This window comes from Brachyistius frenatus, unplaced genomic scaffold (genome assembly GCF_029030835.1).
Source record: "Brachyistius frenatus isolate BFR_SWC_R1_liver_20210118 unplaced genomic scaffold, ASM2903083v1 Contig_50, whole genome shotgun sequence".
NCBI lineage: Eukaryota > Metazoa > Chordata > Actinopteri > Embiotocidae > Brachyistius > Brachyistius frenatus.
In genome coordinates, this window is record NW_027210649.1 from 1602631 (window position 1) to 1617349 (window position 14719).

General features: G+C 39.0%; 2 protein-coding genes across 10 annotated transcripts in view; both read left to right on the plus strand.

Annotated features, from left to right (window-relative positions):
• The window catches only part of LOC138624289 (rap1 GTPase-activating protein 1-like), a 42893-nt gene extending 32659 nt beyond the window's left edge, over positions 1-10234 (plus strand). For 4 of the 9 annotated variants that reach the window (XM_069704324.1, XM_069704326.1, XM_069704330.1 and 1 more), the window contains 14 exons: positions 501-601; positions 775-904; positions 1906-2061; positions 2143-2214; positions 2326-2412; positions 2515-2655; positions 3972-4103; positions 6483-6592; positions 6702-6821; positions 6981-7116; positions 7268-7379; positions 7991-8070; positions 8356-8403; positions 8609-10234. In XM_069704324.1, the coding sequence (XP_069560425.1) occupies positions 501-601; positions 775-904; positions 1906-2061; positions 2143-2214; positions 2326-2412; positions 2515-2655; positions 3972-4103; positions 6483-6592; positions 6702-6821; positions 6981-7116; positions 7268-7379; positions 7991-8070; positions 8356-8364 (1386 nt within the window). In that variant the 3' untranslated portion in view covers positions 8365-8403; positions 8609-10234. Of the gene's footprint in view, positions 1-500; positions 602-774; positions 905-1905; positions 2062-2142; positions 2215-2325; positions 2413-2514; positions 2656-3971; positions 4104-5419; positions 5498-6482; positions 6593-6701; positions 6822-6980; positions 7117-7267; positions 7380-7990; positions 8071-8355; positions 8404-8608 lie in introns of all 9 variants that reach the window. The other 5 variants (XM_069704332.1, XM_069704325.1, XM_069704328.1 and 2 more) reach the window with 5 other exon arrangements.
• A 1537-nt stretch (positions 10235-11771) lies between these two features.
• On the plus strand, positions 11772-14033 carry aurkaip1 (aurora kinase A interacting protein 1). Its single transcript, XM_069704168.1, has 4 exons — positions 11772-11835; positions 12730-12835; positions 12934-13397; positions 13685-14033. The coding sequence occupies exons 2-4, from the start codon at positions 12784-12786 to the stop codon at positions 13799-13801; spliced, it is 633 nt and encodes a 210-aa protein (XP_069560269.1). The 5' UTR covers positions 11772-11835; positions 12730-12783; the 3' UTR covers positions 13802-14033.
• The last annotated feature ends 686 nt before the right edge of the window (positions 14034-14719 follow it).

Genomic DNA, 14719 nt, shown 5'->3' on the forward strand with positions numbered 1-14719 from the left:
GGCACTGTTCCTATGTTTTTGTTTTTGAGGCAAGCTTTTTGTTCACTTCACCACTGTAGTTACTGACAATAGATAATCAACTGTCCACTACAGTTAGTCATAAGCACAAGCCTGTGTTTTAATGTACCATTATTTCTATTTCTGTAATTGATCGGAGCCACTTCTGTTGTGTCGAATGCAAATGTGGTGTATTCGAAAAACAGTCCAAAAACCCATCAGATACACACTCTCTTGCTTCCAGTTATTGACTCTGTAATGACCTGCTGCAACACACCTTACATAAAACACTGTTTGTGCCACTGCTCACACTCCAGTAAGAGCCTCCACTCTTCCTCTCAGACATTGTCCTTAATGATTCTTTATTTGTGATGCCGACATGAGGTGTGTTATTATGGGACCATACAGCAGTCACACAAACCATTCTTAGTATTTTGTACTTGAAGCTGCTGAAATCATTTGCTCCTCCAAGCTTTGATATGTAGTTTTTGTTCTGCTTACAGACTTCAGAGGAAGAGCTGTTTGGCAACAGTGAAGAGAGTCCAGCCTTTGTAGAATTCCTGGAGTTTCTGGGAGAGAAAATTGAGCTGCACGACTTTAAAGGGTATGGACCTAAAATGTGGGTTTTAAGGCACTAAATATATATGCCACCATACATTTCATAACATGATGCCAGCTACAATTTACATCAAATCAGACTAGCTTCAGGAATGACAGTCATGGTACTGCAGTGATGTTGGAGAATATCCTGTTAGACATGGTTCTGTGTGCTTGCAGTTTCCGCGGAGGGTTAGACGTGACTCACGGGCAGACCGGCACAGAGTCTGTCTACTGCAACTACCGCAACAAAGAGGTCATGTTTCATGTGTCCACAAAGCTGCCTTACACAGACGGGGACACCCAGCAGGTACTGTAATACCAGGCCAACACACCTTCCATGATTCATAGTGAACAGTGAGACATGTTTCCACCTGGGTATCGTAGTGCCACGTTCTGCATGTACATCCATGTTGTGACATAAAACTACGGAACCTACCTGAAAAAAACACAGTGGTAGTAAATGTGTATCACTTCAAATTTATGCCTTTTTGTCTGTATATGAGAGCAACACTCCTCCCTCGCAGTGATTTAAAGCTGAGATGCAGGGCTGCATCGCTACGCCCAGCCAAGTCCTGCTCCTCTGCGTATTTCACACAAACACTGATTAATTAGCGCAAGCTAACACACCATTTGTTATTATGTGTTACACAAACACGGATGAGACCATGTCTATATGTTTAGTCTCCCTTGCAGTAGTGGGTGTTAACATATGGGCCAGTTCAACGAGGCAGTTATCAGGGGAAGCAGCGCTCCCTGGTGGTGTTTCACATATTCACGTTATCAGCTGGGAGAAGGAAGAAGAAAGAATAATCCCTTATTCGTAATTTTTTTATGATTTCTGTAGTCTACATTTTGTACAAATCAAAGATATTTGTCTTATATGAAAAGCAGTGTTCAGTTGATCTTTATTCATATATATCTTATTTAACACAAATACAGCGATAACTACTAATTCTTGTTACACTACCTATCATTAGGTCCACATGTTTGATTATATTGTTAATCCTCAATCTATCACTGGTGTAAAAGGAGTATAAGATAGTCTTAGAATCAGGTTAGGCTTTGACAGCAATTTGTGGAAACGCCAACAATAGGGCTTCTTTATTGTTTTTCAAATTTAATCCCAGGGAGCATTAAATATGTCTTACAATAATGGCTCTCTGAAACCAGCAGATAACCAAATAACATTCATATGTTTCTTCCCATGCTATGCATCAGTCTCCTTTCATTCTGACATTTCTGTCATATTTCACATCCCTTAATCCAAAAATTATATTTTCAAGTTGCTATGGTGCTGTTGTGTTGCAGTTGCAGAGAAAAAGGCACATAGGAAATGACATTGTGGCCATCGTATTCCAAGAAGAAAATACCCCATTTGTACCAGACATGATCGCCTCCAACTTTCTCCATGGTTATGTTGTGGTTCAAGTGGTCAACTGCTGCTCTGACAATGTCCTCTACAAGGTAATCTATTTCTCCGCTTCATCTTTACATTGTTTCCGGTGGAAAACAGTGATTATTCTTCATCTCACTCTTACTGCCTAGGTGTCAGTGACAGCACGGGATGATGTACCTTTCTTTGGTCCCGCCCTCCCAAACCCAGCCATCTTTAAAAAAGTATGAGAAATAACAATCTGTAGACCTGAACAGCTTGGCAGTGTATTTTTTCCTCATTGGTCATCTTTTAGTTTCCAACAGGATGTGTTGTCTCTGCTCCTCTCTTTGCAGGGCCCTGAATTCCATGAATTCCTTTTTACTAAGCTAATCAATGCAGAGTATGCCTGCTACAAAGCTGAGAAATTTGCCAAATTAGAGGTGCGTTGTTGGAAAAACTATTAAAAAAACTTTCTGTCATTTTGCATCCCAGGTCAGAGCCATAGAAATGATCATTTGTTTGTTTTTGTGTGCGTGTTTAAGGAACGAACAAGGTCTGCCTTGCTAGAGACCCTTTATGAGGAGCTCCATGTGAACAGCCAGGCCATAATGGGTATTGGAGGAGAGGACGACAAACTTGAAAACGGGAGTGCAGGTGGAGGAGGCTTCTTTGAGTCCTTCAAGGTAACTGGAGAGGCAGCAGCAGAGGCTGCACGGGGCTGCAAACTGACAGCTGCACTTCCTGGAACGTTCTGAAAGAAAAAGCCTCAAGACATTAAAACCTTTATGCTTAAACAAAGTTTTGTTCATGAAAAATGTAATTCAGTGTTTTACTTATGCTAACACTATGAAGGGAACAGTTATTTACAAAATTTTAATTCAAGCTTATTAGTTTAGCATATAGATTTGGAAAAAGGAGGAAACAGCTAACCTGGTGCAGAGCCAGACAATTTCTTCAAATATATATATATTTTTTTACCATTATCTATCATTTCTACCTTTATGTAATGTGTTAATTAACTTTAGAGCTGCCAGTAGGCAGATTGTTATCTACTCTCGGTCAGCCCCTTGTCTCTAGTCTTTATGCTGAGCTCAGATAACCCACTCCTGGCTTTAACTTCATATACTGCAGCAGACAGATTTGAGAGTGATAGTTATTTTTTATTTTTTTATCTACGTTTCAGCAGTAAAACAAATTAGGGTTATTTCTCAAATGCAAAATATGAAATCAAGTGTTATTTTAAGACTGTAAATATCAGTTTTAGTTCACAGACACAGTATAAAAGTGGCAACTACAGTCAGTAACTTTTTGTTTACGTGCTATCAGACGTGTCTTATGTAAGAGGATGACTTCTCTCTGGCACTGTTTCAGGATTATTCTTTCTAGATTATTCAAACTAGGCTGTAAGAGCATTATCGCTCTCCCTCAATCTGTATTACTCTGAATGAAGAGAAGCTCTGCACCACTTTTTGCTTCCCAGCTTTTCTTCCTCATGCTTCCGAGCTGTTTTGTGCTGCTGTGCTTTCTGCATGCTTCAGTGCCACTGCTATTTTTGGTATATGATTCTGTCATCTTCGTATGTTTTGATGTGAGAGGGAATGGATAGATTTATTTCGCCATCAGATGCTTCCGCCGCGCCACTTTGTTCCATACCTGCAAAGAGGTGCACCTGGCTTTAAACTTCTTCTGGCTGTGTGCAAACTAGGTGTGGTCAGACATCTGCGAGCCACTTGGCCCCTTCTACTTCCTCTCTTTTCTCATACCACCTACCTAAACATAATGACTCATCTGAACCCCCGCTCCAGGCACTAAAGTTTAGCAATGTTCTCTGTCGCTTCCTTGTCTGTCAGGATTAGCATCAGGCCAGTGCTCTCTGCCTGTAGTGGTCAGGGACAGCCCGAGGCTCCTCTCGGCCTGTAACGCCATCCAGCGATAAAGATGGGGTCGCCGGGGTCAGCGCCATCTTAATGTATGACCTCCTCCTCGTCTCTCTCTGTAGCGAGTGATCCGCAGCAGGAGCCAGTCTATGGATGCCATGGGTCTTACTTTCAAGAAGCTGCACACAGTCTCCACTAGCCTGAGCGGCACCTTTAACCACAACCCCGCAGAGAGCCCCAAATTCCCAGGGATAGTAAGTACAGAGCCACTCCTCCTGGTCCTAAGTTAGGCGAGCCTCGCTGCTTCTGCCTCCCCCAGCAGCTCTGCTAGACTTCATGCCCCCCTCTCTCTCACTTGCCTGCTGCACTAACTTCTCACAGAGAGGCCGCGCACTCGGCCAAGAGGAGCTTTTCTGCCTGGGTTTTAAACCTGACCCTCACATTGCACACTGTCTGCCACCACAGGACGGAGTGACTGGACACTCACGGAACTGAATATGTGTAGGACACGAGGTTAAAGCTCATTATATTTTACTTATGTTCAAGTTTTATTTTTAAATCTCCATGCATCTGCATTGTTCATGAGTGCTCACTTCAATTCTAGTTCTCTTTGTAGGAATGTGTGCGTGATTGTGTATGTGAGTGTGTGTGCATGCTCGCTAAAGCTTGTGGACTTTTGTTGATAATCCCACATCACCTTTTGAATGTGATCATGAACAAACTAATATTTATGTCATCAGGTGGAAACCTTGTAAATTTGCAGTGTCATCTTTGTGGCATTTTTGAGTTTAAGTCATTGATTTTGAAACACTATCAAAAGCTGAGTGTTGCATTTCTTTCCAAACCATTTTTCAGTTAAAAGTACAGAAAAACATGTCAGTCCCGTAATTTGTAGTTACAAGGTCTTCACTCAATAATAATATGCTTATGTTTGCTTGTCTGTTAGATACACAGCATATTTGGGTAGGCTGTGAGAAATTGTTTATTCTTTAATGTGTGTGGAAGTAAAAATCACAATTACTTTATTTTCTCTGTTATACACTAAATAGGATTCCCCCCCCCCTTGTATATTGGAAACAGACATCCTCAGTACAAAAATATTGTATTTCTAGATCACATGTCTGATTGCTTTCAAAACTAACCTTATTTATAACTAACATGCTTTATTAATTAGTATGATTGACGCTTGCTTTTTGCCCATAACCACGTGTTGCTGTAAAACCTAATGTATAACATGCTGTTCTGTTTGTCCTCCTCTGCTGTTTTTATCTCCTCTTCATCCTCTTCCTCACAGGTGTATGGCTCACATACCTGTTTCATAATTTCTCTCTCCCATTCAGCTGCCTCTGTTGCACACATGGAGCCAAAATGTCTCTCCTTGTATTCTGCAGTTAACATGTGCTTTTGTATTTTGTTTGAACAACATAACTTACTGCATGAAATCTCATACATATTTGTAAATATCTCATGTTTTCTCCCCCCCTCCAACCCTCCTCTCTTTCATCATCTGCCATCACCACTCCCTCTCTCTCCCTCTCACGTATTCTCTCTCTCTCCCTGTGTGGCTCAGTCATTGCTTGTCCCAGGCAAAAGTCCCAGTAAATATGGACGCCGAGGCAGTGCCATAGGGATAGGAACAGTAGAAGAGGTTCATGTCTAATTTTAACTACTCTCTAACTGCATGCTAACCCCCCTTTGTTTCTTTAGTTGTCTGAATGGCTCCAATACATCACAGCCAAACACGGTCCTCTGTACATTTCAGCTTACTATAATGTGTAGTATACAGCGTCAACTACAGACAGAAGGCCTCTACAAACATAGATATTCCCACTTCACATTTTACAGTGAATTAAAAGTCTTCCAAATTTTACATAGATAACCATATTTATATTAGTATTAAAAGATAAGCAGCACTATGATGTGAGTAATAGTTGAACTTTTAAATTTGGCTCCCTGCAGACTAATATTGTAGTATCTCTCCTGCTCTATCTTCTTTATTGCACAATGTGTTCAATTTCTATAGTCTTATGTGATTACTTTACATTTTAATTCCAGTGGGCTTAATTCTCTATATGTTTAAAAATGCTGAATATTAATGATTTAAACCCCCTTACAAAAAAAAAATCATTAACAAATAATCCACCCACCTGCTCTTTGAAGCCACACTGAATAAAAGCCTTTTTCAAGTTCTTATTTTGAGAGCTTGAAAAGGGAGATTGAATGAGCAAAGCAGTTGCTGAGGAAGCATATTTAGTCGTAGGCTCCGGGGCCTTTAAACCTATCTTTCATCTCCCGCCTTAGCGTGCTCTGCTCTGGCTGAAAGGCTGCCGCCACGGCTTGTCATTAAACTGCTAAGTGCATTTTTTTACTTTTTTTTTTTCATCATAGTAACAACTTGAATGGAGCAGCGTTACTCTTCAGCCTGGTAATTCGGGGTTGATGAATTTTTGAAAAGCAGTTTCTAAATGAATGCAATACAAATGACCATTAAAATGGTCAAAATAACCGTTAACTCCCTTCACTAGTAAATTAATAGATCGATAAACTCTTGAGATTATTCAATCAAGCAAAATCCAAGATATTAGAAGTATTTTGAGTTTGACCCTGGCTGTTTTTCCTGTTCTCCTTGGCAGTCTTTGATAATTCCGGGAAAAAGCCCAACCAGGAAGAAATCTGGTCCTTTCAGCTCCCGGCGAAGTAGTGCCATTGGTATTGAAAACATTCAGGAGGTCCATGAGAAGAGGTGAGAGGAGTATTTTCCCACACATGCCACATGTTCTAACAATAATAACTTTATATTACAGGTGGCTTTTTTTTTGCTGATTTTTAATACTATTTAACGTCTCATATAGCAGTAGAGATACCTCCCCAAATACTCAGAAGACCCCTGACAGCGGCCACGTCTCTCAAGACCCCAAATCTGACAACTCGTCCAATCAGAGCTCACCTGAGGCGCTCACCACCAAGAACAGGTGTGTATAATATATAGGCCACTACCACATCACAGGGATAAGGATCTTATTATTGGACACACCGTGCGTCGCCATATACCTGTGTTTGCTGGGAATGTTGTATCACATAAGATAAAATCAGGTTTGTCTGTACTGGGGAGTGGTTAACCCAGGTTGTAGTGCTTATCTCGTTAGCAGGGCCCCATCCATCCCTGAGGGTCACGACCTTTCCCGGTCCTCCTCCAACGCCAGCAGCTTCGCCAGCGTGGTGGAGGAGAACGAGACAGAGCCCATAGAGGACTATGACACAGGCATGGTAAGTAATATATCCAGCATGTGTACTGCACGTGTATCTGTGAGAAAGCAAGACAAGCTTTTTGCAGTTATCACATGCATCTATTGGTATTTGTCTTTAGCTCTGATGTCCATGTATATTTTCCTCGTGTCTCCTTCTGTACACTACCCAGGAGAGTCTGTCGTCTGCGGGGACGCCACACAAGCGAGAATCTCTCACCTGCAGCACGTGGCTGGAGGACAGCCTCAGTAGTACCAATACAACCAGTCGTGGGAACTCCCCAGGTGAGAGAGGTGTAGATCAGAGAACTCAAAGAATAAGTAAACAAAGGTTATACTGTCGTTCTATTTGAGGGCTGTATTTTATAATGAAGAGGATATTAATGAGACTTTCAGAGAAGGCAGAAAAAGATAGTGTACAGTAGATGGACATTTTTCTGATGAACCACAGAGAAAAAGATGTGATTAATTCAATTTTAGCAGTATTCCTGTGGTTGTTCCAACATTATAAGGAATTATGATGAGTAATGCAATGTCTGGAGGCTATTACAAAAAAGACAAGCCTTAATTTCTTTCTTTTAAGCTGCATGCACAGTGACATGCAGATGATAATACTATTTACAAAATACAACATTGTTTATACATTAAATATATAAAACCATTAATACCAAACATTTAATATTACAACTATCTTTTCAGTATATTCTTTCATCTTAGCTTTTCAACATGTAAAAGAATTGAATATACATTTCTCAATAAAAAGCAACAAATGATAGTCTTTCTACTAAATTTTTCTCTTTTATTACTTAATATTTCTAGATAACCCGACCTACTTTCTAAATCAGGTTGCGGTGGACATGCAGACTGGTTTAACACACTGCTAACTTGTCCTTCAGGGCCTGGTAAACCTGACCGAGGGAAGGGGACAGACGTCCGTATTAAACTGGAACGATCACATGATCATCAGCCCTCATCAGTGAGTCGACCTCATCCTGTTCTAATCTGAAATATTCGACCATCAAATCTTTATTGTCGCTCTGCATGTTTTTTTTCTCTAAATATATTAGTTTACCCAGGTATTAAAACGTTCCATCCTCTACAGACTACTTCACACAAAATAGGTTCTGCACTGATGCTGTGGAACACGACAATACAGTTTCTGCTTGACTGCCTGTAGTGCTGCGATCATTTTTGTGTGTCGTTGCTAATGTTTGGTTCTGCTTGTTTGTTTTTTATTGTCTTTGTGCATCTCTTTGTACAGAACTGTTAGCTCCACCCACTTGGTCGTATCCTGGATCTCCATTTTCAGGTTAGACTTACTCTCTACCTTCTCATGGTCTCAGATCGATGAGGTTTCTAGCAAAGATGAACCTGAAATACTGTTTACATATATAATCATACTGAACCAAAAGAACAGTTATTATTCAGGTCTTTCAACTAGTTATATTAATGGAGTGCATTCATATATTTATGTGAAGTTTGAGTTTAACCCGACATCTCTTTCATTCCAAAAGCATTCCCATAAGTCACAATCCCTCTGGGAGATGAGACAAGCGCAGGCGTTCTCGATGGCCAGTGATGAGAAGGAGGATGAAGAGGAAGGTGAGAAAGATGAGAAAAGGCAGACGGGGCCTGGCCAGTCTGCTGCTCAGTGAGGCCAGAGTGCAGCATATCCAGAAACCTGGAGGACACGGGAGAGGATGATGCACAAAGAGGGGCCGGCTTTTGCACAGTGTTGTTTCGTTCCACTCTTTTTTCTTTGCCTGTTCACACATCTATTACCTATTTGTATGTTTTCGACCTGACCTTTGTTTTAAAAGTGCACATTTTATCTACAAATGTAATGGTTTTATTTGTAAGACATATTACTTTGTTTTAGTTGTCTTGTTGAAGCCCTGGTGTACTGGCTATACAAGGTAAAGACATTGCCATCGTGCTCTCTGTTGAGATTGTGAGAAGGACTGGTGCTCAGACAACATAACTGCCTGGATACCAAATCAGTGAAAGTATTGACTTAATGAAGATCTCTAATGTACAAATAATGCCAAATATTTAGCATCAAAGATGAGTATTTTCTAACAAAATATCCAATGTGACAAAGAATAGTTCAGCTGGATGCTGTTCAAAATTATTTTCTGGGTAAAATCCAAACACACGGACAGTAAAACTGCAGCAAAACAATTATTCTTTTCTCTCGTGCCCATATCTCTACAGAATAACTTTCATTTTTAAATTTATCTTACTTTTTTCACTCACATGTTCTGCAGTTAATAATAGGACAGAAGTATTAGATTAAGTGTAAACCTAATATATGTAAAATCATTTTAAGCACGAGTTTCTGAAAAAAAATTATGACATAATTCAGTTGTACTTCAGCACTGTCTGTATAGTGTGCTAACATTTGGATAACCATCACTGAGTGATTTAACTGCTTTGTCTTATCTGTTATTGCAGAAATCTGTCTCAGCATTTTTTTCTGAGTTTCTTTCTTTTTCTTTGATCTATAGTTTTATTAATGAATTTGGTTCCTTCTAAAATGGCATTTATGGCGTACATCTGTTATACCATACCTCTATGTTGATTACATTCGGCATCATCATATGCTTACAATGTATGTGCTGCTTTGGTGTAAATTATAACGTCATCTGTAAAGTTCTGTCTATTTCAGGGTGCAGATCTCTTTCAGTGCAGTAAATTTGCAATGCAATTATAATAAAGCAGTGAATATTTATTTGCTTTTAAAGTGAGAAAAGGACTCCAAATACAACTACTGATTTTGTAAATAGATATTTAGTTGGAGTAAGTAGTGTACCATGTAAAGGCCATTAATTTAAAATAGGACACCTTGACATTACTGCCAAGTTCACAATGTACTGTTGTTTTATTTCTCATACCCTTAATTTTGAGTATCATTTTGAGAGAGTTTTATAGAGTAAAATTATTTTAAAATCTTTTCAGAGTGTTCTGTGAAATGAAAAATCTCACAATACATCCTGCTGGTCATTTCAGTTGCCTTGTGTCACAAACTGATGGTGTAAGTATAACTAGTGAAGTAAATAGTTCATAGCCAGCAGGATTTACAGTGAAATGAATGTTTTGTTCTTGTTGTTTTTATTGTAAATAAATGCCCTAAAACTTTACAGTCTGCTGTACATATCCTATTTTCGCCCATATCACCTTTCAGTAGAAACCCATTATTTGGTTTTCTTCTTTTTGTCAATATTCTTTTTTTGCACATAAAATATTCTGGATGCCACATAGTGTAAAACCCTGCTGTGACCTGCCTACATACTGTAGATGTTCAATTTCCCACCATCTTAATAAAATCAAAGCGAGAAAGCCCCATGAATAAATGATTTGATGTGGATGCCCACAAGTATGTAAAACTAGAGCAATCTAAAAGAGGAGGCTTCCCCGGTTGTACAACTGTGCCACATAAGGAGACATATTCAGATTTAATGAGTCAACAGGAAATAACTCTGAATCATGACTGAAATGGCTTTCCAGATGTATTTCCGCACAAAACAATAGCAGGCCAATTGTAACATGTTGAATAATAGGTTTTAGAGGTAGGTCTATCAAAATTTACCACATAAATAAGAAAATTAAAGTCACATATCTGCTTTGGTCTGAAGTGCCTGAATTCATTGGCCAAAATGTTCACTTTATAAGTAGTTTTAAAGGAACAGTGTGATAAGTGAGGGTAAGTCTTTGTGCATGGAGAAGTTTGCTGTTTTGTGAAGTGGTCCACGTTGATACCCGTTATACCTGGATCATGCTGGGGTTTTGTTAGCCTGTGACATCACATGTTTAAAATATATACTTGACATTTCAGTAATACAAATATGGTTCTCAATATTTCGTTCGCTTTTTACGGCTAAGTAAATGGTATGATATTTTGCTACCCTATTTTCATGCACCCCCCCTTTGGTAAATCTGTCTTTTCCCGATGAATATATATTTATTTAATGTAGAACTGTCAGTCCACGGATTCCTTTTCTCATCTGTTTTTAAACAAGTCATGTAAACCCATCATAAGAAATACACCTTCACAAACGTGGAACTTTGTGTCTCCTTATTTGCACTGCTGCAATTTATATTTTATAGCCTACATGTTAGCTGATAGGAAATAGAAACTGATTATCTTTTGTTCTACAGACATTTCAGTAACAGATGTGTGGCACTTGTAACCTTGGCTGTCATTTTGGGCATTTTTTTTTAATTAAAGACTACAGACCACTCTGCAGCCTGATTACAAAATTGCATTTCTAGACAGCTGAAAAGGATAAAAGAAAATATTAAAATGTTGAAGCTACAGTAAGTTATAAAAGGATTCAAAGTAACTCCGATGTAAAAGGACTATAAGTGCAGAACATCTCTAAGTGCACTCTATTTATATTGTAGTTGTATTCACACAGTTTACTCAATTGTTTAACACACAAACAAACCAAGGATGCAAACCTTGTCCAAACTACTGATGACTAATTAAATAATATTTTAAAAAAAATGGCGATGGTTCGTTAATGATTATGATGTTTTACGGTTTTAATTTATGAGTTTATTGATATAAAGCGAAACCTAATCCTAGGAAACTACTTTTCATTTAGATGTTGCATATCTGCTCCAGCGGAACCTTTGTCCGCTCTGAGAAACAGGAGGTGCTTTTAATTTGTGTCGCACGGGCCGGAAGTTAGCCTCTGAAGTCACATTGAGAGACAAACTCCGGTCACAGTAGCTCCAGGTAACATAACACTTTTCGTAAAAATACATTAGTTGATTGTATACATTTCGTGAGATGGTTAATAGCAGAAGTCTTCTTGCCTTTATATCCTGGCGTTATCGCGACTTGCACGTCCTCAGCGCAGCTACGTCGCTAACTAGCACGCCACCCGGCAACTAGAAAATAACATGATCTCAGTTATTTATGTTTATCTTGATTTTATTGCATTTGCTCGGCGACGTCGTTGCATTTCATCATTTTTTATTTCAGTCAAATGTCGTTGGCCTGCCTTTGTTGGTTAATCCAGTCCAGTACGGCTGCAACTGTCAATCACGTTCATTGTTGTAGTTTTAATGATAAAAAATAAATAAATCCAATGACAAACTTCCAGATTTCATCGTAACGCTTTAAGTGGTGATGCTGAAACGCGGACTTTTATCTCATTATATTCATTTGGTAGACATTACTTGGTATAACTGCTGGGTTACTACCTTTATGACTTGATTGATGGATGTTTTGAGACTTTTGTTGATGGTTTTCCTTTTTTTTTTTTTTTTTTTTTAATGTTGTATGTCATAAATGCAATGTTTTGGGGTTTTGGACTGATTGTTAAGACAAAACACGAAAGTTAACACCAGTTTATCATAAAGGTGCCATTAGCCTTTTTCAGTTTTTCTCAACAGATGGGTTTTTCTTCAAACTGAGAAACCAAAGTCAACCTTTTTTTTTTTTAAAAAAACAAAACAAAAACAAAAACAATTTCAGACATTAAATAGACTTAAACAACTGATAAATTGACAGAATAATTGACAATTGAAATGAATGTTACTCGTGTCCTAGAGTTATTGATTTACGATTAGTTTGGAAGCTCTTTGGAGAACTATGACTGACACACAGCACTGCTCATGCCCACAGGACCAGTGATCATCCATCCCATTCCTGATGACTTTATTTGGATGATCATTAACAATGTTTGCTTCAAAGGTCATCCATCGTCTCAGTCTGTTAAGTAGAGCAACTCGTAAGTATGAAAACAAATCTTGTCTGTCCTCATTTTTATATAATATTTCCTGTGTAAGTTTTGTCTCTCAACAATACAGAATGTCTTTTCTCTTTTAGGTACACTCCAAGCCCGTGGGCAAATTTTAAATGGGTGTCTACAACCAGTCCTTCCTGCTCACTGCTCTTCACTACAACACAAACTAAGAAACTACTCAACAGCAGCAGACAACGCATCTCCTCCGCAATGGATCCAGCTCGAGCCGGAGCTGGACGAGGCTCTCGTTCCGCGTAAACTGTCAGTAAGTCCTCTGGAGAGCTGGCTCTCTCTGCGCTACTCGCTTCTTCCTTTGCTGGAGTCTCCTCAGCCACAGGAGGACGTAGAGCTGCTGGAGGAGAAGGTGCTGCCGCCCGCCTCCGTCCCCGTTTTGGAGGATGGGGAGGGTGCAGCAACACCCCTTCAATGTAAGAATGTTCTCGAGATCCGTCGGCGGAAAATGAATCGGCATAAATACAGGAAGCTGCAGAAACGGACAAAATTCTTGAAAAGGAGAGTGCTGGAGGGCCGAGGGAAGAAGAAGCAGGTGAGACGTCTCTCTTTTCCTTTCTGTTTATTTCTGTCCTGTTAGACAAATGAATATGACGTGCCATAGTTAGATAAGAAATAAAAGTTGATTGATTTGAATTTTAATTAAAAAGGAATTTACTCATACTATTTTATCATGATGTATATTATTTGCAGTCTCTTAACTAATATTTATGTAGGATTCATATGCCCGACATGCATACAAGTATGCATATAAAACAGTTTTCCATAGCCAGATAAATATGAATTTGCTTCACGTTGCCTGTGTGTGTTCATCCTGCACAGAAACGATTTGAGGAGGATCTGGAGAGGATTTGGATGCGAGCTGGACTGAAGAAAGCTCCAGAGGGCTGGACTGCACCGAAGATCTTTATTAAACAGCACGGAAACAGAAGGAACTGAGAAACACTGACAGTGATTCAAGTTTATGTCACACGACCCTTCACACTGGACGACTGCACATCAAACCTCACAAACCACCGTGAAAACAATCAGCCTACTTTCTGTTCTTTCCAGGTTATTTTAGGCATTTCATTGATGATACCGTATTGTCAATGCGAGCAGTTATGTTTTGTGTGTACATAATCTAATAAAAAAATCTCTGCGAAGCCTAAAACATGTTTTGTGGAATTTTCTGTTGCTTCTTACTTATCTGCTGATAATGGCCTGATCAAGTGTAGATGCCAACGTTTCTCTATTCATGCTGTGGATGGCAGTATTGTGCAAAGTCTGATAAATCAGTAGGTCATACTGGTGTATCTTCCTCTAGTGATTTCAGGCCAAAAAAAAACATTTTTGTTCATTTTTTATAAAATGTGCTTATGCAATAAAACATCTCATTGTAGACCTAATAAGATACTTCTACAACTTCAATCCTAAAGCAGCCTTTCTGACCTCCAAAAAGTATGGAGGTTTCACATGAAAAACTCTTCCCGTGGGAAAATGGGGTCCAAAATAAATGTACTAAAATACACTTACTGACTTTAACTAAGCACTTTTATCATGTAAATACAGCTGTCTGTAAAGCGTTGGACTTAATGAAAAATAATTTATGTTCTCATCAGGATATGCTTGTTTTGCTTTCTGTGCTTAGAAGCATTTGTAATGAAAACAAGTCTACAACACCTCTTTTTTTTTTTCCACAAGATGCTCTTCTATGTACCCAAGTTTCTATTGGTAAGACTTCTCGGCCCGTTTGGGTTTTGATGAAAAGTTAGTAGTTGCTTGAATTTTGATGGTGATGGAAGTTGACTTTTCGGATAACTGAAACTGTGGCACCATTTATCATATGTATGTGGTATGTTGGCGTATGATTTTATA